Genomic DNA, 22,732 nt, shown 5'->3' with positions numbered 1-22,732 from the left:
GCACAGCTAATTTTCTTCTCTCTTTTCTGCATTTTTGTGATTTTATTAAAAGTAACTGTTGACCAACAGTTAACTCCAGCACTAAGTGGTCATTGTTTGAAATTCACAGAGACCTCGGCACAGCTGACTAGCCAACTAGCAGACTAGAGTTTCAGCTCTGTGGCTTAGGCCATATTTGTAGATCCGTTACTGGAGTACAACCCAAGCCTTTCAACTAGATATTGACTCAGTGACCCTTTTCAAGACAGGGCCTGGAAGTATAGACAAACCTTAAAGCCCACATGTCTGAGGAAATTGTGCATTTTGGTGCATACATTTTAAATTGAATGCACAAATAGTTGACACATGCTCAACCTTTCACCTTCTACAGCCCTGCTTGGGACAGTTTTAAATTTCCTCTTATTTCTTTTAATTTTTAATCGAGTATTTTTCATCTCTCGGTTAGTTATTTTGATGACTGAGTAATTCACTTCAATTTTATCACAAGGCAGGCAGGCAGTAAAAATAGTTTTTCTCACAGGAATAGAAAAAAAAAAGCCATCTGTGACTTCCTGTTTAGAAATGATGAAATCACTTTTTTCCATTTCATCAATTAAACTTTCCACAATGTGACAAAAAGACACTTGAGTCGAGTTATATCGTTTAATAAAGTCTCTGCAAAGTGTGTCTGGCTGCAGAGAATAAGTTTTTAGATCGTGTTTACTAAGTTTTAGTTCGGTGTGTCTGCGTGTGTGCGTGTGTGTGTGTGTGTGTGTGCGCAGAGGGAGGACAATGCTGCGGTTCTTCGCTGAACGCGCGTCAACGGAATCCCGTAGTGCGTCATTCGGCGTCTATTCTCTCGAACGCGCGAGCTCTGATTGGCCGCGGGCTGGAAATCTCCCCGCCCACCGCGCACCCTTGTATGGAAACCTTTCTCTGATGTAATGGGTACCGTGGAGCCAATGGTATAAAAGTGTAGTCGAGAGGAGAGCGGTGGGATTGCTCCACAGCTGACAGACACAGAGGATGACGGATGGTCGTTTGTGGAGTACAGACAGTTAAAAACACTTTTAGACGGGCCAAACAGGTAAGAAACACTAACGATCTTAAATACTCTACACTACACTTCAATGCGGAAACTCCTTCTGTTATTACTGTAGCGACTGGTAAATTATTTTGTATTTCATTTATTCATTTTGGAGTAGGAAGTTGAATTTGCGCAAATACAGTATGTTGATTTTTAGCATTTATCCGCGCCTAAAGAAAGCTTTTCTTGTAGGATAAAGTTGTGTGTCAAGTAGGATGTTTTCCACGCAGCAGTATGAGACATTAGATCGTTATGTTGGCATTGTATCTCTCCTTTAAAGTCAACCCCAGTGCACTGAGCAGGCGTGATAAGATGATGAGGGGTAAGATGACTGTTGCTATAAAGAGCAGATAGCTTTCTAGGTTTTCCCATTAACTGAACGATGCTAATCTTCCTTAAGACTGCGTTACAACATGAAAAAAGATAGGGTTCCAGAGAGCCAGGGTCCCTTAAAAAGAAGTAAAAAGCAGTGGTTGAGTGTGTGTTTATAGTAACTTTTAACTTTGGTTGAATTTGCTTTAGATATTTAGGTAAATGCAAACACCCTCACTTGCCAGAACATTGGGTGCACTAGTTAAAATATATTAATTCAGAAATATCAGTTTAGATTAATGTTGAAACGGCATCAGAAAGGTGGTAACTCAACAGTGTGGTCATTTTGGAGGAGGTGGTTTGTGGTGATGTTAAACAAGGCTGAATTAAAGACAAAAGTGTTTGTTGTTTAGCCTGGCCCACTGACTACAATGGGGCTGTCAAAGTAAGAAAAACATGTGTCAGTTCAACAGCTCTATTGGTTATGTAAAAACAATAATAAATAATATGCTAAATACCATAACCTTCATGAAGCTGATAAAGTGGCAAGTGAGTGTATGTCCCATTAAGGCTTTAAAAGGGATCAGTGCATTTTCTATTCCTGTCTTATGACTCCTGTTTTAAGAAAACATTTCAGCTGAAAATGAGCCAATATATGTCCATCTGTGTTTGGATTATATAATATTTCAGTGTTAAAATATTGTGGTCAGGAGAGAATTTCTTTTTATCAGCCTAGCAGGTTAACTGGCCATAGGCTAAAGGTTAGCTAAAGTTATACCTGACTGACATTTTTATTATGTGTTATTCAGTCTTGCAGCCATGACTTGCATACACCCCCAGCATGGGTCTCAGCCCTCCTGTGAGAACAGCCTTGGCAGCTTGGATCTTCAGAGTGCCGACTTTATTTCCAGGCTGACTGCGGATATGAGCAGCCCGCGGGACCACCTCTCTGCTCCACCCCTGCCGAGCATCGGCTCCCTGGTGGGCACTCATGCCGGAGAGTTTGATGCATACTCGTGCCAGTTTACTACAGCCACTGCCCACACCACTCCCTCATCAGGCCAGGAGATGCCTTTCAAGCTGGATGAACTCCAAGTCTACGGCTGCTACCCCGGGCCGTTCATGCTGAGTTATCCAGATGAGTCTGTGTCGCCCAGCGGTTCAGATTATTTTAGCAGCCCGGCGTCAGCCTCCTCTCCTTCAACCCCCGGGTTCCAGACTCAGCATGCGTCGACTTGGGATTCAGCGTTTGGGCCATACTCACATAGTCCAGGGTACTGGGCGGCTGAGGAGACCTCAGCATCACATACACCATCCTTCTTCACATTTGGTTCAGGGTCTGTGGAGGACATGTCCCATTTGGGTCACCCGCGCACACGAGAGCAGGACCCTTTCACTTTGGGCCATCCTCACCCATCTGCACTCACCTTCCCGGTCATGGGGATGGAACAGGCATGTGGCCTTGATGGCACTGACCAGATGGATGGAAGCTTATCACCTAAGTTAAAAAGTCCAAGTGGAAATGACGGCTGCTGTGCAGTGTGTGGGGACAACGCCTCCTGTCAGCACTATGGGGTTCGCACCTGTGAGGGATGCAAAGGGTTTTTCAAGGTGAGAAGATCTGACTTGTCAGTGTAGTCTTTATTATTCATAGTATTACCTAAGTAAATATATGTGTGTGTTTGTCAGTCAAGTTTAGAGTAATGCTTTTTATTTTATAGCGTACAGTACAAAAGAATTCCAAGTACGTCTGCCTTGCCAACAAGGACTGCCCCGTGGACAAGAGGAGGCGGAATCGATGCCAGTTCTGTCGTTTCCAGAAGTGTTTAGCCGTGGGCATGGTCAGGGAAGGTGAGTTCGGTTCAAACCCAGAAAATTACGGGGATAGTATCACTGAACTTAAAGTAACAGCTGATGTCACCATTTTTCCAGTTGTGAGGACGGATAGCCTGAAAGGACGAAGAGGCCGTCTGCCCTCCAAGCCTAAAGTGGTTCAGGATGTGACGAGCACTGTGTCTCCAGTGAGCATGATCGCTTCACTTGTGAGGGCCCACATCGACTCAAACCCTGGTGTTGGTAGTCTGGATTATTCCAAGGTAAGATAAAAAATACAATATCTTCACTTCTCACATCTTTGGGAATGATTTGATTTGAAAATAAGCCACGAGGCATCAGTTTTAACAAGTCTGTTGTCTATGATTACAGTATGTTGAGACTGACGTCAGCCTGAACCAGAAGGAGGAGGCTGGTGACATCAAACAGTTTTACGACTTGCTGACAGCCTCCATGGAGGTCATCAGGAAGTGGGCGAAGAGTATCCCAGGTTTCACTGAGTTCTGCTCCGAGGATCAGGAACTGCTGGTGGAATCTGCATTCGTTGAACTCTTCATCCTGCGCCTTGCATATCGGTGAGTGCAGCTTTACCGTGGATATAGTGAATTATTTGTCACATCCTTGAGACATTTGACAAAACAATCTTTTCTTTTAAAGGTCCAACCCTGAAACCAACAAGCTCATCTTCTGCAATGGTGCTGTACTTCACAAAACGCAGTGCGTCCGAGGCTTTGGGGACTGGATCGACTCCATCTTGGAGTTTTCTCAGAGTCTACATCGCATGAAGCTAGACGTTTCCTCCTTCTCCTGCCTTACAGCACTCGTCATAATCACTGGTGAGAGCTTCATTCATATTGACTAAGATTAGCTTCATGCAGAATGCACAACAGTGCGTGCAAGTTGCACTGATGCAGACAGTAAGCAGCAGTTACGCAACACAAGACTGACACAACAGGTGTCTGAGAAAATGTAACACAGCCTCGTATATCACAGCGCACCTAAACATAACCACAACAAAGGTTTACATTCAAAGCCAAGGAATTGTTCCAGGGGAGTTGCATTAACACAGCCTGCATGTCCTCATTAGCAGCGTTGTATGCCACTAAATATAGTTTGCTTTTCTATTTTTCAAGTGTTTTTAAAATCTAACTAGCAAAGAAGAAATGATTAAATAAATGCTACAAATCAGTTAATGATAACAGTAATAGTATCTTTGCAGATCATGTCTCATCATGTCTCTTATTTTCCTCTGCAGACCGACATGGCCTTAAGGAGCCAAAACGTGTGGAGGACTTGCAGAACCAGCTCATCACCTGCCTCAAAGATCACGTCTCCGGCTGCGGCTCGGAGTCCTTGCGGCCCAACTATATGTCCAGACTTCTTGGGAAGCTGCCCGAGCTCAGGACTCTGTGCACTCAAGGCCTCCAGCGCATTTTTTACCTGAAATTAGAGGATCTTGTTCCTCCGCCGCCGATTGTGGAAAAAATCTTCATGGATACGCTTCCGTTTTGAACGTGAGAGCGTGAGACTGACCGTCCGTGATGTAAAATCTTTAGAGCCAGAGACAACAGACTGAGCGGCTCATACTGCAGGTAACAAACTGCAAGAATGTAAGAAGAATTAAATTCCTTAGGGATTATGGAAGATCAGAAGAAACTGTTACTTCTAAATTATGAAGTGAATGAGTAGAAAATGTTGTGGGAACAACATGTGTGCAGAGCGATCACAAATACGCTCTTCCTAGTTTGTTTCTCCAGGAAACTGTCCCCATGGAATCAGAAAGGCCCGCTCATGGACCAAAATCTGGCTGTTTACATACAACAAGGTGCCATGAATGGAAACATTTTTAATGAAGGGAAGATGACTGTACTTTCCAAACAGTTACAGCGTGAATGCAAAAAATATCTTCACCGTCATTTCAATGAGCATTAAGCTTGATATCATTAGCTCAAGTGTTAACAAAAGTTATGTGTTTGTTACTTCGGATTCTTCAGCATGCTCAAAGTTATTTTATAGAACCACTTTGTAACTCAAATAGACTTTGACCAGCCAAAGCATAACCCACTCAAAGCTCCGGGGTGATTTTTAATGCCACCATAAATATTTTTGGTGATGGTAAAGTAGGTTAAACCTACAGAGTTATTCAGTAGTGTCATTCATGTATCATGAATCGACATTGAGCAGCTAACATACTGTGTATTATCCAGTACAGTCTTACACACTGGTTATTTGTAAATGACTTTAAAATATGTTCTGAACCTGCTGGTGTTATATTACCACATTAACTGTGTTTTGTGCCTGTTATTTTTACATATTAAGAAGTTTTATTTTACTGCAGCTAAATATGAAATAAATTGTGCAACTGCATATTTGAAAAAGCTTCCGTCATCTTTATCAAAAAAAAAAAAAAAATATCCTCATGTATTTGATTGTGGGCATTATAAACACCGATTTAATTTCTTACTTCATGTCATGTTGGTAGTGTACGGTTTGTTCTTCCATTGTGGGACAGTGCTGAGATCCTGCTGTGCCAGCAGTCTGTAAACCTGAGTCAAGTTCAGCTTATTCTCTTGGCAACAGATCAGAACATACTGCTGAAAAATGTGCCCCCACTGGCCTCCCTCCCAGTTATGCGCTGATCTCTTTTTAGAAACCAGTGGAATTCCCAGTCCCAGTCTCAAATGGCCCAGACTACTTCATCATTGTATAGTGCCACACTCTCACATGCATGCATGTGTGTGTCAACACATGAATGCACACCTCGTAATGCTTGAAGTAAATGTTATGGAAAAAGTGCCACACTGCAGGGCAGTGAGGGATTATTTGTAGGATATATATCACTCAGGTGCACCTGTTAATGGGACGTGGAAATTGGTGATTCATTCTAATTGTTCAAATCAGGAAAAGTCAGTAGGAATACAGAGGGTCATCACTGATCACCAAAACTGAGCAAATTTAAACGATGAGAGATGAAAGGCAGATATCTAACCCATCTGGACATGGAGCACATTTTGACCTGATGATGGTGCTGGGAGAAAATCAGAAGTATACCAGTCAGTTAGTTTGTGATAATCCATCCATTAATCATCAAAACACGTTATTTGAAACCAAATATGTCATAATTCAGCAGGACGAAATATCACCAAAGACAGTAAGATTGATCCTCTGGAGAGCATAAAAGGCATAAATTTCACAGCAGTCCGTCCACTTTTGAGATTATTCAGTTTGTACCAAAGTGGTGCACTGACCGACTGATGTTGCCATTTTTACAAATCTGACGACACTGAGGATTACACAGAACCTGAGAACCAGAGGCAAAGACAAGAAACAGCAGCTGATAGTCTCAGAAGGCCCATGTCCATTCTCTGATGAGTCACAACTGTTTTGGAGGCACAAGGGAGACCTACACGATAGTAGAAAGGTGGTCATAATGTTATGCCTCATCTGTGTATGTTGGTTGTATGTTTGGTGGTTGCATTGTGATGAGAAGCAAAATCATAGTACTAACGGTAGTCTGATGGAGATGGAAACACTCTGGATACCTAGGATGCAGATGTAGGAGGGCTACACGTGGACAAATAGACCATTGAGAAAAAAGTATTAACGTTGAAATTGGGACTGTAGTGCAAGAAAGAGGAAGTGACAAAGAGAACAAACACTGTAGAGGAACAGAGACAAAACGTTTGGAGAGATCTCACTTCTTCAACTTTTGCCTAAGCTTCATTAAAACGACCCTTTCACTGCCCTTTCACACACACCTAGGTCACAATAATATTCTAATAACCTAATTTAAGTGGTTTAGTTCAAGTTATGTGTTTATGTAAAAGGAATATAAGAGAAATATGCATTTACATATTTTATTACATCCCAGACTTTACATGGTGATTTTGTAGTATGAACTACTAACAATGGTACATAAAGTTTAAATATATCCTTTATCATCTTGTGACCACTACAGAACAGACACAGTATGTACTGTAATGTTATATATACTATACTAAAATTATAAATGTTTTCTGACCTTAATTTATTTTCACACATTTATTTCTGTCCACTATCCTTACCAGTTACTACACCTGATCATAATAAGTCACAATGAGTGCTCATCCATCTTCAGCTGCAGCCACATTGTAACATGCACGGTGGCATAGAGCTACATGTAGTGCTATCAATATGCATCAGTGTCACTAAGGGGAATTTTTAAAGATTTATTGCACTTGGTCATATAACTGAGAACACACTGCTCTTAAATTCAGACTTACTTAGATTGTCGTAATTTAATATACAAGTTGGAAGACTATGCAAATGGAGGACTTATGCAACAAGAGTAACTGGATAAAGTCAAAACGTATCTGTGTGATGGCACACGATGATCTAAACATCGTCCCTCAGCTGGAGCTGGTGAAAGTGAGAGCCGCGTGCTTCATTTCAAATGCCGGTGATAATAGAGGATCACAAGCTTCAGACAGAGTTACAGGATTAGAGGCAAGCTCAAGAGCCCAAAGTGTCCAGTGCACATTGTGCAGGACTCTCTGTGAGAAAATGTGAATGCCATATTTATAAAATGAGACCAGCAGAGAGGCTTTGGTTTCAGAGATGTGCCTGAAACTTGTTCACAGAGAGTACAGTGGGCAGTGTGAGGAGTTTGAATAGCGGTCACGTCGTCTATATAGAGTCAAATACAGTACCATACCAACTCATTCAGGGTTTTTCTGTGTACAGTGATACTACAGACTTAGGGAAAGTGTAAGTGTAAATACCAGATCCCTTGAAGTCGTCACTGTACGTCTTGATGACAGCTTTGCATGCCAATTGCAACATCTTAACCAGCTTCATGAGGTAGTCGTTTGGACTGGTTTTGAGTTAACAGATGAGCCTTGTTAGAAGTCACCTGTTGAAACGTCTTGCCCTCTTAAGGCTTTTGAGACATGCTGTGTTGTGACGATGGAGAATGCAATACATCAAATCTCAACATCAACTGTAGGAAGAGACTGAGTGAATCACACCTTCAATGTGGAAGTGCTGCAAGGAAACGACAACTGAGGAAGATCAAGAAGAAGAGGAGAGGTGACTGGGACAAGGTACAGACCAATGGAAAGCTACAATGAGTCCTAATTTGAGATTTTTGTTATCTTCTTGAGAGCAGAGGTGGTGAACGGATGGTATTGTCATGTGTGGTTTCCATTGTGAAGCTTGCAGGAGGAGCTGTGATGTTGTGCGGTGATTTGCCGGTGACACTGCTGGTAATTCACTCAGACTTCAAGGTAACACTTAACCAGCATGAAAACCACAAACATCCTGCTGCATCACATGCATAGTGGGACTGCGATTTATTTTTTGTATAGGACAATGAGACGAACACACCTCCAGGGTTACTGTAAGGGTTATTTGACCAAGAAGCAGGGAGATGGAGTGCTACGTACCTTAAATGATGTGCACTTCATATTCAGCAAACCTAAACGGGTTGAGATTAAGGATGAGTTGAAAGAAGCAGAAAAGCAGTCAAAAAGTGGTATTTCAGGACTGAATAAGACGGAGCTGGTTAAGAAGTTGTGTACAAAGCAACAGGTGGCTACGAATTTAAAATCCATCCATTTGTTATCCATTACCGCGTATGCTGTAGAGGGTTTGGTCCATTTCATCTGACATTTGGCAAGGGACAGGTAGACACCTGGACAAGTCTGCAGGTCATCCACACAAGGAGTCAAAAAAAAAAAACCATATACACCTACCAATTTAGAATCACCAGTTAATCAAACCAAAGTCTGTGGCCTGGAGCACCCAAGAAAAGCCACACAGGCACTGGGAGAACTGCCAGTTGCCCAGCTGGCCAACAGGTTCAAACTCAGAGGCTCTACACTTTCTTGGCTGGCAACATAAATCCACACTGCTCTACACTGTAAGTCAAAGCCAAAGCCATTAGAAAGGGAAAATGGAAAAAGTTTCTGTTTTTACTGGCAGTATATACTGTAGTTATTTTTATTTGCCACATTAGACATACTGTACTTATTGCCCTGGGCAATCATGCTGTTAACAGGATGTACCAAAGCTATATAGTTTCATTTTATATTTCCAACCAAAACTACTGTGTACTTTACTCCACTAAAGATGTCCCAGGGAAACATTGTACTTTTAAGATTTCAAATTAAAACATAATTACAATACAGATTATTTCAGTGCATATTTGTATGTATTTTAGGCCTTACATGAAGCATTTGTTGTTAAAAGTTGCATCACAATTTGATTTGTGATGTCGCTGACCTCCTAATTAACTAATTGAAAAATACACCTATCAGGCATAACCTTATGACCACCTTCCCAGTTTTGTGTAGGTCTCCCTTGTGCCTGGTCTGGTCTAGGTGGGTGCTACATGTCTAAGTAACATCCACATGAATGCCAGGTCCAAAAGTTTCCCAGCAGAACATAGGATTGTCACAAGATGGTCAACGCTGAAATTAAACAACCAAACAACAATGATTTACAAGGAGCACACAACACTATTAAGTGTCTGAAGTTGAACTTACTTTCTTACTTACTAGTACTCAAGAAATCTCAGGGATGAACACAACAGTGGTTAGAAATCAGCGAACATGCTGGGTCAGTGCAGATTTCTAAAGAAAACTGATCAAGTCATGTACATCAGTGGATGTTCATCTCCTAGCAGCTTCTTCCGACACACAATGGCATGGAGGTGTGTCACTTAAACTGACTTGTGTTTTAAATTGGGATTTGTGACATTTAAGGCTGATCGGTGACAAGTTCAAAATAAACACGTGCCTCATGTCACCCCCTTAACACCATGTATTGAGAGTGACACATATATTGTATATCAAAGAGGAGGGATCTCAATCAAAGGTAGCAGCGTCCCGTATAGACCACAGTTCCTGCACGTACACATGTCTGAGGAGTCATATCTCATCCTTACAGATGGTGACAGGGCAGCACAGAGCCCCTCTGAACACTTCCAATAATAGCCACAACTAAAATAGACAGTCATCACATGAAATCAATAATGCCACTTAGATATGACAGAGTGCCCTGGCGGGCCGCCCTCACACTGGGATTATTCTGACACTTGTCACTCTGAGCTCAGTCCTAAAGAGCAGCTTTTGCCTGGAGAATCTACTAAACACAAAGCAGTGAAATCCTGAAAAAGGCTCATTTTAGAAATTCAAAAGTGAAAATCAAGGGAGGTGCTTGAATTAAAACGTGACAACCCAATCAAAGGAGTTGGTTTCTAAAGGACTGGGAGGTATACAGATACAGTGATTGTATCTGTGCTGCAGGATGCTTCTCAAGAAGAAAGTTGAAGAGTATCGCCACCTAGTGGTCAGTCAATGACACCTTTTTGAACTCTGCTGCTTCTTTAACTGGAAACAGGATGGAGTCAACTATAGTTAAACGTGGGTTTCACATCAAATTCATTGAATCACCAAAGAACTGTATGTTCTTGTCATCCATGTGTATATTCTGTGTTGATATGCAGTTTGTTCTATATGAACTTTTGCTTTTCAAATGTTTTTCTCTATTTTTCTTCTTCATGATAATGTTAAGGGCGGCACAGTGGTGTAGCGATTAGCACTGAGACCTCACAGCTCTTGTTGTTCAAATCCGACTGGGGCCTTTCTGTGTGGAGTTTGCATGTTCTCCCTGTGTCTGCGTGGGTTCTCTCCGGGTACTCCGGCTTCCTCCCACTGTCCAAGGACACGTTCATTAGGTTAACTGGTGATTCTAAATTGGCCGTAGGTGTGAGTGTGAGTGTGAATGGTTGTCTGTCTCTCTGTGTTAGCCCTGCGATAGACTGGAGACCTGTCCAGGGTGTACCCTTTACAGGACAAGTGGTTACAGAAGATGAATGAATGATAATGTTAATAATCTTGTTTCATTTTCATTCTCCATCTTCTCTCTCTAGAGCATTTTGTAATTTTTTTTTTACAAGTTTTTCATTGATAAATATTATTCAAAGTCAAAGCCTACGTTTAACACAGACCACCCCTGTATGTTGCTTTAAGCAGTGTGAGTAAAAGATCCAGTATCATACTGTCATGAAGCCAGGGCACATTTCACGACCAAAGATTCTATCACTTGGGTTTTTGTGTTTACATATTGTACAGGAACTAAATACCAACTAGGTAATTTACCAACTTCCCCTCTAATCAGGTCAGGTTCTTATAAACTAGGACAGATTTTAACCTTACCCTTATACCACAGCTTCAACTGTCTCAGCAAGTCTAAACAAACTGCATTTGTTTAATGCAGTATACTTTTAGAGTGCCTACCATTTTTTACCAACACACTTTCTGAGGAGAATTACTGTATCTTCTGCTCCACCGTATTATTATGGCAATAGATTGTACAACTGCAGTTAACATTTAAGCTAATATCTCTAAACTGTGGCGGATGCTCGGCTGTGACAATTCATTTATCACCATCTCAGACACCGAAAACTGGGTTAAACTCATGCATGTAACGATGTAAAACGATGCAGTCAAAAAATAAAGACTAACTATTCAGATCTTCTATATGACACTTTTAACCAAATGCTAAGGCTTCTTTATAAAGTTATTTCTGTCTACATTGAAGACTCAAGGGTGTGAGACAACATTTCAGTGGAAATCAGTTTGTTTCAACTATTTCTAGTCACTTTTTTCCAAGTAAAGGCCTTTTCAAGGTTACAAACAGATTAAAATAACTATTATAAGAACTGATTTGATCTTGATCAATTACAACTGTAAATCAGAGCTTACACGGTGATGAATCAGCATCAACCAATTTTAAAATGGTGTAAATCTTTAATTCTTTAACACATTGAAATTAGTCTAGCCTACTTTTACTGCTCGTGAAAATATCTGTATGTTTACTTGAAACCAAATACATCATTTTAGTTTGTAATATTTGTATGTGTGTAATTGCTTTCCCATTTTGATCCAAAATTACAGCCAAACTGCTGCTACTTTCAAGCAAAGCAAATTACAGCATGTGATGAACTTGACTCATTTAAAACACTTTCAGATCAGAACAACTTTACTACAAAAAAGAACGATGCCATTTGTTGCAGTAACACAGAGGATGCAAGACAACAGAAGGCAAAATTAAAGTTTAACATGTCACTCTGCATTCGTTACAAGGTCACACCCTAAAATGGCTAAACGAGAACCATGCAACTCAGACCTCTCAGACATTTTGGTTAGTTGTGCAAATTAAAAGCAAAGTGGCGAAAAAGATTTTAAGAACACATTTAAAATCAAACACACAGTCATGCATTTATATACAAAAAAAAAAAATCTTCCTGGATATGCAGTCAGCTGAAAATTATTCATAAGACCACGGGAGAGTATTGGGTGCTCTAAAACCTGGGCTGAGATTGTTGGTAGGCTTCGTCGCTGCCCTGCAAAGATAAAGAACAAAGAGGTTGTTGAAGGCCGAAGAGAACAGACACAAATGTGGGCTGAGGCAGACTGATTGAGCTTACCTTTGATTCAACGCTGTGTTTACACCCCACACAAATGGAGCAGCATCGTTATCGGCCTCTGCAAGACAAACCGCTGGGTCACCTTTACAGACACTGCATCAAACCGCTAAAGCTCTCTAAACAACAAGTCACACCTGTTGAATCTATTCGAAAAGTAAAAGCACACAAAGTTGTTGTTATCCATCATACCTTGGTCCCAGTCCTCAGACATGTTTGGGTTTACCCAGGTACTGACTGGGACATGCCAATTACAACCTCCATTAGTGCTTCCAGCTGCAAAAAGACAGTAACATCACTCAAAACACCAACTATGATTCTGCAGGTGGATAAAAGTGGCAGTCGTAATCATAATCTCACCATCTTCAGCGTCCACTGATACTCTGTCCTCACAGGTCTCAGTGTGGTGTGCCAGCTCATGCCTGGGGACCAGGTGGCGAGCATTAAAAGGGCAGGTTTTTAACTCACTGGCCAGTTTGGGATGATTCTGTATCAGTGAGAGATGAGATCAAAAGTTAAACTAAGTAACATTATAAACATTTCTCATTGGCCCAGACTCTTGAAGACGGTTGTTCATTATTGGTCCGAATATTCCTACAATTTACGATTAAAAACTATGAATGTGAACAAATGAAGCAGGGGAAAGTTAAACAGAGATTTGTCTCCATCCTTCAACAGGCAATTTGTGCCATTTCTACTGCCACATTATCCTCATAACTTTCCCACACTGTCAGAATCACTTCATTTTCAATTTTGTCACTACTCTTGTCCAATAATTTGCCTGTGCTCTGCCTTTTCCCACCATCCCATCTCCACCTCATCCTGCTGGTTCACGAGGTTTCAACTGAAGTATTCATCGGCCTATCAGCTCCTCCACCACTAGAGTCTAAACTACATCCATCTTGGACTCCTCTCTCACCAAAGCATTTATTCTCACAAGATCCTGTTGCTTCATCAAATATTGCACTTCACTTCCAAGAAAAAATCTCTCCTTACTGAACTTCATATTTAGGAGATACTGTTTTTAAAATGATACGTCAAGGTGTAAACCAAATGTTAGTGTATTGCAGTACCTGTGGTTGTTTGAGTCTTAATATTGCTAGATATCAAAAGAAAGAAAAAACTATATCCTGAAGTCTTTACTACAGAAAGACTACATGCATGTTCAGGATGAGGACATTCAAACATAATCTACTCTCACTGACGTGTGATATGGGCAAAACAATATGTAGAAGCATCAGCAAAAAAAGAGCCCAACTCACCTTCTTGCATTTTATAAGGTGGTACGGAAAACGACAGGCCCGGATTTGGTGATTTTTGTCAAAGGGACACTGCAGGAGTTTGTCTGGGTCACAGGATCCTTTTTCATCTTCAAAAGTCAAAAAAGATCAAATGCACACACTTAGACTTTAAAACCTCGACAACGTTAGGCTGTTTAACATGTCAAAGAATATCTTCAGTTTTACCGCTTTCTTCCACCTGCTGTGGCCTCTGTGTAATGGCCTTGCTGAATGGACTGCTTGTGGTTCCAAATTTGAAGGTGGATGCCATATTTACTGCAGATAGCCCAACTGGTTAACAAGAAGGAACATATTCAGGTTAGCATGGACTATAAAATAATAATAATAATAATAATAAAAACTGACCAAATTAAGACTAATAACAAATTTGTGTTAAGATTTGGGCATCATTTAAATGGTGTGTAATCCCAACAACCTATCAGATTCTGTTACACATATGTGTGGGTTGCAAAAACACCAGATTCTCAGATATAACCTGACGTTTTGAAATCATGACCTCAGGGTGCGCCTTGTTGTTTTTATTTTTCTGGTCGCAGGCCAAGTTCTGGTTCTCACTCTCTCCTGGAGGCCAAGTATCTAGTGTTCAGGCTCAATCCCCAACAAACACTTGAGGCTCCATTTTCATCAGGCTAATGTTAGGCCCAAATAGCCAAGTACCTTCAGCTAAATAAAGCTACATCTGTCAACGTGTTGCATAAATCTTCAGACACCGTTAAACCACAGCTACCCGAAAAAAAAGCATTGAAACATTACACTAAGACAACCATGCAAAAAATGGCATGCAGAAATAAGAATGGCTCGCTGCCAGGTCGTCTAGCAAACATTTGGCAAGATGCCTAGCTAAAAAAAGAAAAAGGCTATACCTGGAAGATCAAATATTTTAAACTAAAGTTTCAAGCAAGTTTACAGCGACCACAACATGGCATGTTAATACAAAAATAACATTTACGCACCTTTGTTTCTGCAACAATCCTCACGACCTCGTGACCACCAAAGGTTTTCCAGCTCGCACTTCCGCCAACTGGTTTTTAACTTAACATAGATAGACCGTAAAAAAAGTGGACGCCATGACTGCTCCTCAAAAGTGAAGCCAAAGCATGTAGAGCTCCCCCTGGTGGCTGGCTGCACTATAGGCCATGAACTCCACCACGTCCTCCACGTTAGGGGGTGAGATTTAGGCCGAACTAAAACGCCAAAGAATATGTCAAATTATTATTTTTCAAGGATGGTTCCTGTCATCGGGTAGTTACTATAGTGCTGATGCATGTTCAAGTGTTCATTTTCGTTGTTAGTTGATGCAAAACAATAATTGGCTCACGTAGTATAATCCAACATTTCTTTGTAACTTACCTAGGTAGAGCGTTCTTCAAACGTAAACTTGAGTAAGTCTAGCTGAAGTATGGGATGGTCATCGACAACGTAGCTTCCCTCTCGGACAGTACTGCGCAGACTTCGACTATCCCTGGGATACTAGTTTGACCAATGAGAGGAAACCGCTTAGACCAGGCCTATTCAATTAGCGGCCTGCGAGCCACATACGGCCCAGAACCAACCCCCGAGTGGCCCAGCCTGTAGTCCAGCCCACCTGCACTATAATGAACTGAAATGAATTAAACTGAATTGAAAAGATGCCGAGGGCAACTTGTATCGCAAGATTCGAAAAATTCCTATAGTGTTTCAGACCGTGAACGCAACAGCGTGCCCAGCGGTGTTGACAAAAGCAGTGCCATGATACTAAGTGCCATGAGTTTCATAACGTGTCATTTTCAACTCCAAAACATAGAGCAAGCTGTCAATTTAAACCTGTCCGGACAGACAAATACTTGTTTATTTTACCATCAAGTTCAGACTCCAAACCTATGTGTTTTATTTGCTATGTGTGCGTTGTATAGTTCCCTGACCTAAAGTCAGTTTACACCACGCGGTTCTACCCCATACGGTTCTTGACCAAGACCACAAAGGCAGCAAAGGCACTGAAACACCTGAACAATGGACTTTTCTCTCTGCTGTGATCAGTGAAGCATTCCTCCCTCTTGAAGGCAAGCACGCACGGATGAGCAGGCGCTTCCTCCTGCAGGCTTAACCAGGAAATTGCTTTTACTTTCCCTGGACATCATCCTACATCCTTACACTGTCATACATGTTTATTTTTTAATTGTTTATATTTTAATTGTAACTCGTGTTTCATTGGGCAACTACTCTTTTTAAAACCTGGAATTATATTCCGAGACATAAGGTAGGTGCTTCTAAATGCACTGCAATTTAAATAGAACTAATGAAATAAATATATATTGGACCACAAAGACACTCAGTCGAAGTGTCTTTGGTCCCGCAAAGGATAGCAAGGGTTTTTTGAGGGCCCCACTGTCTCACAGTCTCTCAATTTCTTAAGGACACAATTAAAGGAAAAAGGAGATTCTCCAGAGACTTTACTGATTAAATATTACAACTACAACATACCCCTATAATGATAAAGTATCCAAGATGACATGGCCAACTATATATATATATATATGTATTGAGTGATCTTTTGAGTGCTGATATAAAAACTCCGGTGTCACAAATGTTGTTTTGAAACTTACTCTCATTAACTTCGGTATATTACGGTAACTGAACGACTTCAAGCTTTCCCCGAACGTTAACAGTTATTACGGTAACTGCGCGGCCGGTGTGCGTGTCAAACATGGCGCTGTCCTGTGCGAGGCTGTGCAGTCAGTTGTCTTTGGTCCGACTGTGTGGACTCAGGACAAACAGCTTAACTCATGGCCTTTATTCTCCCTGCGTGTCCTATCAGTCCAGGTAAATCGGAAACCCTTTAAAGTTTATGTGTCCTCCACAATTTTGTTTAACTCACATGTGCTGAACATTGCTAACCCTGCTAAGCTAGCTGTCTATCTTGATAGCTGCTCATCCGCTTTATCAGGAAATAAATATAACGTTCTACAATATATGTCTAAATTACATATATTTTAGGTACATTTCTTACATGTCCATCGGTACATGTACAGCGTACATCTAGCCAGTGTTGTGTCTTTTAATACATTCAGAAATGGTTATGAAGTGTATTTTATTTCATTAATATATCATCTCTGCTGTCCCACAGCCTGTCCCTGTGCAGACACTACTCATCAACCAAAGTCAGGCGAGGTATTGGTCGATATGTCACCTCCAAGCTCCAGTTGGTAAATACTAAGTATGAAGCTTTCCTCAAGAGGCGGTTTCCCCGCTTCTACCAGCTTTACCACACCTTTATGGAAGGTAAGCTCATTGTAAACTTACCTCTGCTGTTGTATCTGTTAATCATTACAGATGGACAGTGTTTATGGCTGAGGGTTGGGTTACTAGTACGTGCCAGTATCTGGATACTGTGGTATGTAAACACCCCATCCAGGTTTCTGAAGAACATATTGATATTTCAATAATCATGTATACAGGGACGTGAAGGGACACAGACATAAATATCCCCAACTCCACGACACTAATATGCATGTACTACGTGGCTATGTTTAAATCAACAATAATTTTAAACCCCATAAAAATCGTTCTGATCAGAGATTCCAACTTACCTGGATGCCATATATAATTATCTGATATGTATTTACGTTCCCCGAAATATCAATCGGGATAGAACTTTTATGAGATGGTCAAAGTGACTGTGCCTCCGCGGAGTGTTGAATCTGCTGCAAATATAAGATAAGAAAAAAAATAAGTAGTTTCCCTCCCAAATTTTGAATTACACTACAAAAAAATAGGAAGGTGGGGACATTGGTCTTTCATCCAGGCTACTAGTGTCCATTTGTCAGATTTGACTTGACGCCTGCACTCAGTGGAGACCTTTTTGCTTCACCTGAACAGCTTATTGCAATTAAACACAGCAGCTCCAAGGAGTTTAGGACGTCCAGTATTTGGTGACATTGTCAAAAATGTGCAAATTCCGTTATATGTTTATTATTGAGGTCGTAGTGAGCTAACTAATCTGCATTACATTTGAAAGCTAAAATCTGCTTAAATTACACATTATCTTTTGAAACAACCTGTACAGCAAACAGACTTTAAAATTAGTTTAAATGTAGTGTCCCTGTTTATGTTATGAACTTGTCCCTACTGTACTCTATGATCCCCCTGTTTGCTAACTTTTAAGCATGGGAATAGAAATCCAGTTTGGTTGGTGATGTGTGCCAGCCAGAGGCACAGGAAACATTTGACAGAAGAAAAAAAGAATGGGTTCAACTGAATTCCAGACAAATACTGCATGTACAATACATGTCCTGCAGCGAGTCACCAAAGTGAAAGTGAAAACAAAATGTCTTCCACTACATCCACAAAAAACTACTTAGAAAATACAAGTTGGGCCTCTCAGAGGTACGTGGATTCTGAGAGGCCCCTGTACATGCCTGAAGGCAAACTATCGGTATTACAACTGTACACTTTATGTACACCGTAGACTTTGGTGGAACAGTTGTATTAGATTACTTCATAGTTTACAGGTGTACCATAATAAAGTGATCATTCATTACAGCCAGAAACGTACACTTACATATTTAGCTTCTGAGTTTACTTTTTTTTTTTAACATTTAATATTATTGATATTGACTCATTCCAGGATTCAAGCTACTGTTTCAAGACGCCAAAGAAGTGAGGAGGATAAAAACAAAAATGTTTTCTGAAGGGGTAAAGTATCAGGATTTGCCCTACAGAGAGATGGAGAAACTTAGACAGGTGGGTCTGTTTACTGATTGAGCTTCACCACAGTTATCACAAACAACAGGATACTTGAAAGACTGAATGTGGTTTAAAAAAAAAAAAGAAAAATCTGAGCTTCAAAGCAACGTCTGAGGTTTGGGCAGTGGCAGAGAGAACGATGGCTGGAATGAGTCTCTTTTATAGAGTCTGTGGACAAGAACCCAGACATTAGTAGGGAGCTCAGAGTGGAACAGTTGCTCCTTCAGGCTGAAAGGAGCCAGCTGAAGTAATTCAGCTGTGACCTGTCATCTGACCAGGAGATTTTATTGCACAGATGGGAAAGGGCAGATTTATTAGAGTATAATAATTCTTCACCGTGCCAAACATTTACAGCTCAGTATTCAGAAACACATCTGTTTTATGAGACAATTTGTAATAAGATCAAATATATATTTTGCAGGTGCTTCATTCACGTATTATAAATTATTATTATATATTATTAGTCATCCATAATAAAAATGCATGTGGGGAATGTGTCAGACTCAGAGGTGTAGCCACTCAGACTCTGGAAGGTCCACCAATAAAACGTTGCAGACAAAAAATAGTTTTTGCTTTTGGCAATGAAATCGGTTTTGTCTGGTAAAGCATAAGTCAGCACATCTGGGTCGACACGCCTCACTCTTTTTCTGTCTCTACCCGGCTGGCCTCAAGCAGTTTTTCTTGCCACCATTACCTTAGTGCTTAGTTTCAGGCTGGGTCCTGTAATGTGTCTTGAGACAGATTGTATTATTATTGACACTATTTTAAAAAACAAAACAAAAAACAAAAAAAAAACACTTTGTTGAGCAGTTAAAACTACTACACATATCTATCCAGGCCCTTTAGTATTTTTTAAATTATTCAAAGTGTGTCTCATGATGAGGAAGACAATCACCACAGATATTTTAAATATTGGTTGGATCAGATTTGGTACAATCATTAGTGACATCCTTGTGCATGCGTAGTTGTTTCATTGTTTCACTAAAAGGCTGTTTATTATCTCAGAGTAGTGTCACTCACTTAATGTGTGTTTCACAGTTTCGCAGAAACATGATCAAGGCCGTCCCGTTGGTTATGATATCTATCCCACCCTTTGCCAACTACCTGGTTTTTGTCTTGATGTGAGTTGAAACAACTGTTTTGATTCATGTTTATGAAAGAAATTATTCTTATACAGTATTCCCATCACTCACAGCTCCTCTCTGCTAACATCACCACTAGGTACTTCTTCCCCCGTCAGATCCTGATCCCTCATTTCTGGACTCCAAGGCAGCATGTGGAGTTTCGGGGTGTGTACCATTCCCTCAGGGCTCAGCACCACTGGCCAGTGCTCAAAGGGCTCGAGCATACGAGCCACCAAGTCAAAAATGGTTCCCTACAGGGTTGCCTTAAGGACCTGTGTGTTAAAGTAAGTGAATACATCAGTTTGCTCAATAAAAATGTGTCGTAGTTGTTGAGTGTATGTTCTTTCACACATTTTATTTGTCATGGCCAGTCAGGCACTGTGGCTATATCATATGCCTGAACATAAATGGACCAAAAAACTCACATCAGTGTTTGCATTCATGTCTGAAACAAGGTCACACTTAAATTACCAGTTTGGTTATAAAGGTACAGTGCCTTTAATAGGCACTGTATGTATAATATCTGAAAGTCATGCTTCATACAGTGATGCCGACCAACTTACACACTGTTAGAGTCCTTACCATAAGACACTTCTAGCTTCAATAGTACATCCCTGTTTAGTAAATTATTTGTTTAAAACTAGGAACTTTATGTACCTTGACATTTCATAAATCACTTTTGACGAAGTTGCATTTGCTGACATGATTCACACGTTATCTGTGACCAGCTGTACATCTATCTAAACAGATAAATGTAGTGTAAACCTGTGTCTAACATAAGTTTAATAAGGCAACTACATGTATTTTCAGGTGCAAAGTGGAGGAAACCCCCAAGTGTCTGAAATCCTGGCTGTCCGAAGCCTGTTTTCTGGACCCCCTCTGGGTATAAAGAGAATGCGCACTGATCACATGGTGAGTAAAATTCTCCGCTCAGTTAACATGAGTCACTCTGTTAATCAGCAGATTATATTTGTGCTCATGTGCCTTTGTGTCTAATCAGAGACACATCAGCTCTCTGCTCTTCCTGACGCCTCGCCTCCCTGGCTTCCTGATCGGTCGCCGGCTGAACAGCCACGCCTTGGAGCTGCTCCAGCTGGACCGAGCCCTCGGGAGGCTGGGGCCTCACCAGCTGACTGAATCTGAACTTAAACAGGTCAGACCACAACTTTTCATCATCACCAGCCATGAATGTGTTTTTTTTTCCCCCATGACATCACTATGCATTACTCTGTCAGCTGTGCTATAAATACTAACATTTTCTTGCTTCGTTTTCAGGCTTGTTATGTGAGGGGGCTTAATTCTGACGTTCTTGGCATCAACCAGTGTCGTGAGTGGTTGTCGCGGTGGCTCCAGATCTCCTCTGCACTGAAAGGTATTTTTATTTGAATATATAGTTATGTGTCTGCTGTTCATTCAACACAGAATAAACAGCTTAATGAATGTACTATATATTCTTGTCTTGAACCAGTTTTGTTAGTAGTAGTTGTGTCTTACAAATGAATGCTTCTATAAATATGTTGGACTATTCCTTACTGGCTTGTGTGTTTTGTCTAATATTTAATGTTGTCCTCCTTTATTTTGTGCAGAATCAGAGGTGTCACTGCTACTGCACAGCATGGTATTTCTCTCTGCAAACTACCCATACAGTCTCAGAGGCCGCTGACAGGAAGCCTGCTTCTGAGATTATGGTCTCTTTCGTGCACTGGATGGCAAAACTTCCTAAGAGTTGTCAGCATCTCCTTTTTTGTAAAGGAAAAAACATTTAAAAAAAAAAAAAGTTCTCGGCAAGATTTTTTTTTGATTTCAGGGAAAAAACATCTCTACTTGGGAAGTGATGAACACCACAAACAGGAAGCAGTTAAAAGATTTTGTTGGGGGCGGGGGGGAGTATGAACCTATGGTGTCTTTATTAGAGAGTTCAGTGTTCTTATTTAATCTGGACTCTCAAGAGGGAGTTAAATTGATGCAGTTAACTATATTAAGTGGTGGTAAATATCATCATAGGTGATATCATAAGCTGTGGTTGTATCTCAAGCTTGTTACCACCGAGGTGCAGACATTCTTCTGCTCCCATCTAAGCTAAAACGCATAAATACTCAAGTACAAAGACAAGCTGGGAAACAAAGAGGATATTGTTAAAGGCTCAGAGGTACTTAGTGGCCTGTTCACACTTAGCTTGAGGAACCATTCCATTCATTAAACTACACATAAGAAAGCTTTTATGTGGGCATGTTAATAATTTTACATGTTCACATCAAACATGTAGTTATTTCTCATGCCATGTCGTTACCTCACTTTGTGCTCTGCTTTTACTTATTTTTTTTTTACCTTGAGTAACGCTGGTCATGACAGAGTTGTAGGAAACTTGGAAGACTAGAGAGTCGACATGGTTTGGTTTACATGAAAGCACCTCTTCAGGGAAAATACGTTCATGAATCCTAAACAGATTGGGGGGGGCCGAAAGGGATGACTCGGCTATGAAGACGTTCAGGTTTGTGTGTGTGATGATAAGCTGAACCTCTTACTGTGGATGAATATTATCTTCATAAACCTTTTAGGCTGCAGAACAGCAGTTATAAAGTCCATGACAAGCGTTGTGGTGGCACTTTGTTTACTTAATGTTTTCTTGCTTAGGAAGCTTAAATTTACATGAACTGATCCTGCTAAGAACACAAACTTTAATTGAAGCCTTTTGCCTATTTCTGGGTCACAGTACAAAGAGGAACTGCACACTCTTTGTGCGGTTGTGTTGTAACAAATTGTATGAAATCGGACATGTCATTTGTTTCCTGTCCCTATCGCAAAAACTGGCACAATGCATCTGAAATAGTATGCAAAATGTATGTTCCGTTTATGAATCTTTTTTTAACTATAAGATATTATTTGCTTGACAGGTTCTGATTGT

General features: G+C 40.7%; 3 protein-coding genes across 4 annotated transcripts; 2 read left to right on the top strand and 1 right to left on the bottom strand.

Moving 5' to 3' along the window:
* The first annotated feature begins 1,009 nt into the window (after window positions 1-1,009).
* Window positions 1,010-7,016, top strand: nr4a1 (nuclear receptor subfamily 4, group A, member 1). Its single transcript, XM_084552849.1, has 6 exons — window positions 1,010-2,989; window positions 3,100-3,229; window positions 3,311-3,474; window positions 3,584-3,786; window positions 3,869-4,047; window positions 4,467-7,016. Exons 1-6 carry the CDS (start codon window positions 2,198-2,200, stop codon window positions 4,721-4,723), a joined length of 1,725 nt encoding a protein of 574 aa, XP_084408975.1. The 5' UTR covers window positions 1,010-2,197; the 3' UTR covers window positions 4,724-7,016.
* A 5,201-nt stretch (window positions 7,017-12,217) lies between these two features.
* Window positions 12,218-15,247, bottom strand: gtsf1 (gametocyte specific factor 1). 2 transcript variants are annotated; one of them, XM_084552514.1, is made up of 7 exons: window positions 14,935-15,247; window positions 14,147-14,251; window positions 13,943-14,049; window positions 13,041-13,167; window positions 12,873-12,956; window positions 12,684-12,741; window positions 12,218-12,599 (listed from the first exon to the last, which is right to left on the bottom strand). In XM_084552514.1, the coding sequence occupies exons 2-7, from the start codon at window positions 14,229-14,231 to the stop codon at window positions 12,524-12,526; spliced, it is 537 nt and encodes a 178-aa protein (XP_084408640.1). In that variant the 5' UTR covers window positions 14,232-14,251; window positions 14,935-15,247; the 3' UTR covers window positions 12,218-12,523. The 2 variants fall into 2 exon arrangements, with proteins under 2 accessions (XP_084408640.1, XP_084408639.1); XM_084552513.1 differs by lacking the exon at window positions 14,935-15,247 and adding an exon at window positions 14,462-14,757.
* A 1,260-nt stretch (window positions 15,248-16,507) lies between these two features.
* letmd1 (LETM1 domain containing 1) lies at window positions 16,508-22,715 on the top strand. Its single transcript, XM_084552510.1, has 9 exons — window positions 16,508-16,780; window positions 17,085-17,239; window positions 18,585-18,700; window positions 19,742-19,824; window positions 19,925-20,111; window positions 20,638-20,739; window positions 20,828-20,980; window positions 21,103-21,199; window positions 21,414-22,715. Exons 1-9 carry the CDS (start codon window positions 16,665-16,667, stop codon window positions 21,488-21,490), a joined length of 1,086 nt encoding a protein of 361 aa, XP_084408636.1. The 5' UTR covers window positions 16,508-16,664; the 3' UTR covers window positions 21,491-22,715.
* Window positions 22,716-22,732: the final 17 nt, after the last annotated feature.

Source organism: Chelon labrosus (assembly GCF_963514085.1).
Source record: "Chelon labrosus genome assembly, chromosome: 10".
NCBI lineage: Eukaryota > Metazoa > Chordata > Actinopteri > Mugiliformes > Mugilidae > Chelon > Chelon labrosus.
Note: the sequence above shows the minus strand (reverse complement) of the source record. Positions and strands in the feature narration are given on the sequence as shown.

Coding starts and splice junctions, on each gene's coding strand:
- letmd1 (XM_084552510.1), top strand. CDS start 16,665: ATGGCGCTGTCCTGTGCGAGGCTGTGCAGTCAGTTGTCTTTGGTCCGA. Junction 17,240..18,584: donor TTACCACACCTTTATGGAAG/GTAAGCTCATTG, acceptor GACTCATTCCAG/GATTCAAGCTACTGTTTCAA. Junction 21,200..21,413: donor GATCTCCTCTGCACTGAAAG/GTATTTTTATTT, acceptor TATTTTGTGCAG/AATCAGAGGTGTCACTGCTA.
- gtsf1 (XM_084552513.1), bottom strand. Junction 14,050..14,146: donor ACAGCAGGTGGAAGAAAGCG/GTAAAACTGAAG, acceptor TGACTTTTGAAG/ATGAAAAAGGATCCTGTGAC. Junction 13,168..13,942: donor ACCTTATAAAATGCAAGAAG/GTGAGTTGGGCT, acceptor TCACTGATACAG/AATCATCCCAAACTGGCCAG.
- nr4a1 (XM_084552849.1), top strand. CDS start 2,198: ATGACTTGCATACACCCCCAGCATGGGTCTCAGCCCTCCTGTGAGAAC. Junction 2,990..3,099: donor GATGCAAAGGGTTTTTCAAG/GTGAGAAGATCT, acceptor TTTATTTTATAG/CGTACAGTACAAAAGAATTC. Junction 4,048..4,466: donor AGCACTCGTCATAATCACTG/GTGAGAGCTTCA, acceptor TTTCCTCTGCAG/ACCGACATGGCCTTAAGGAG.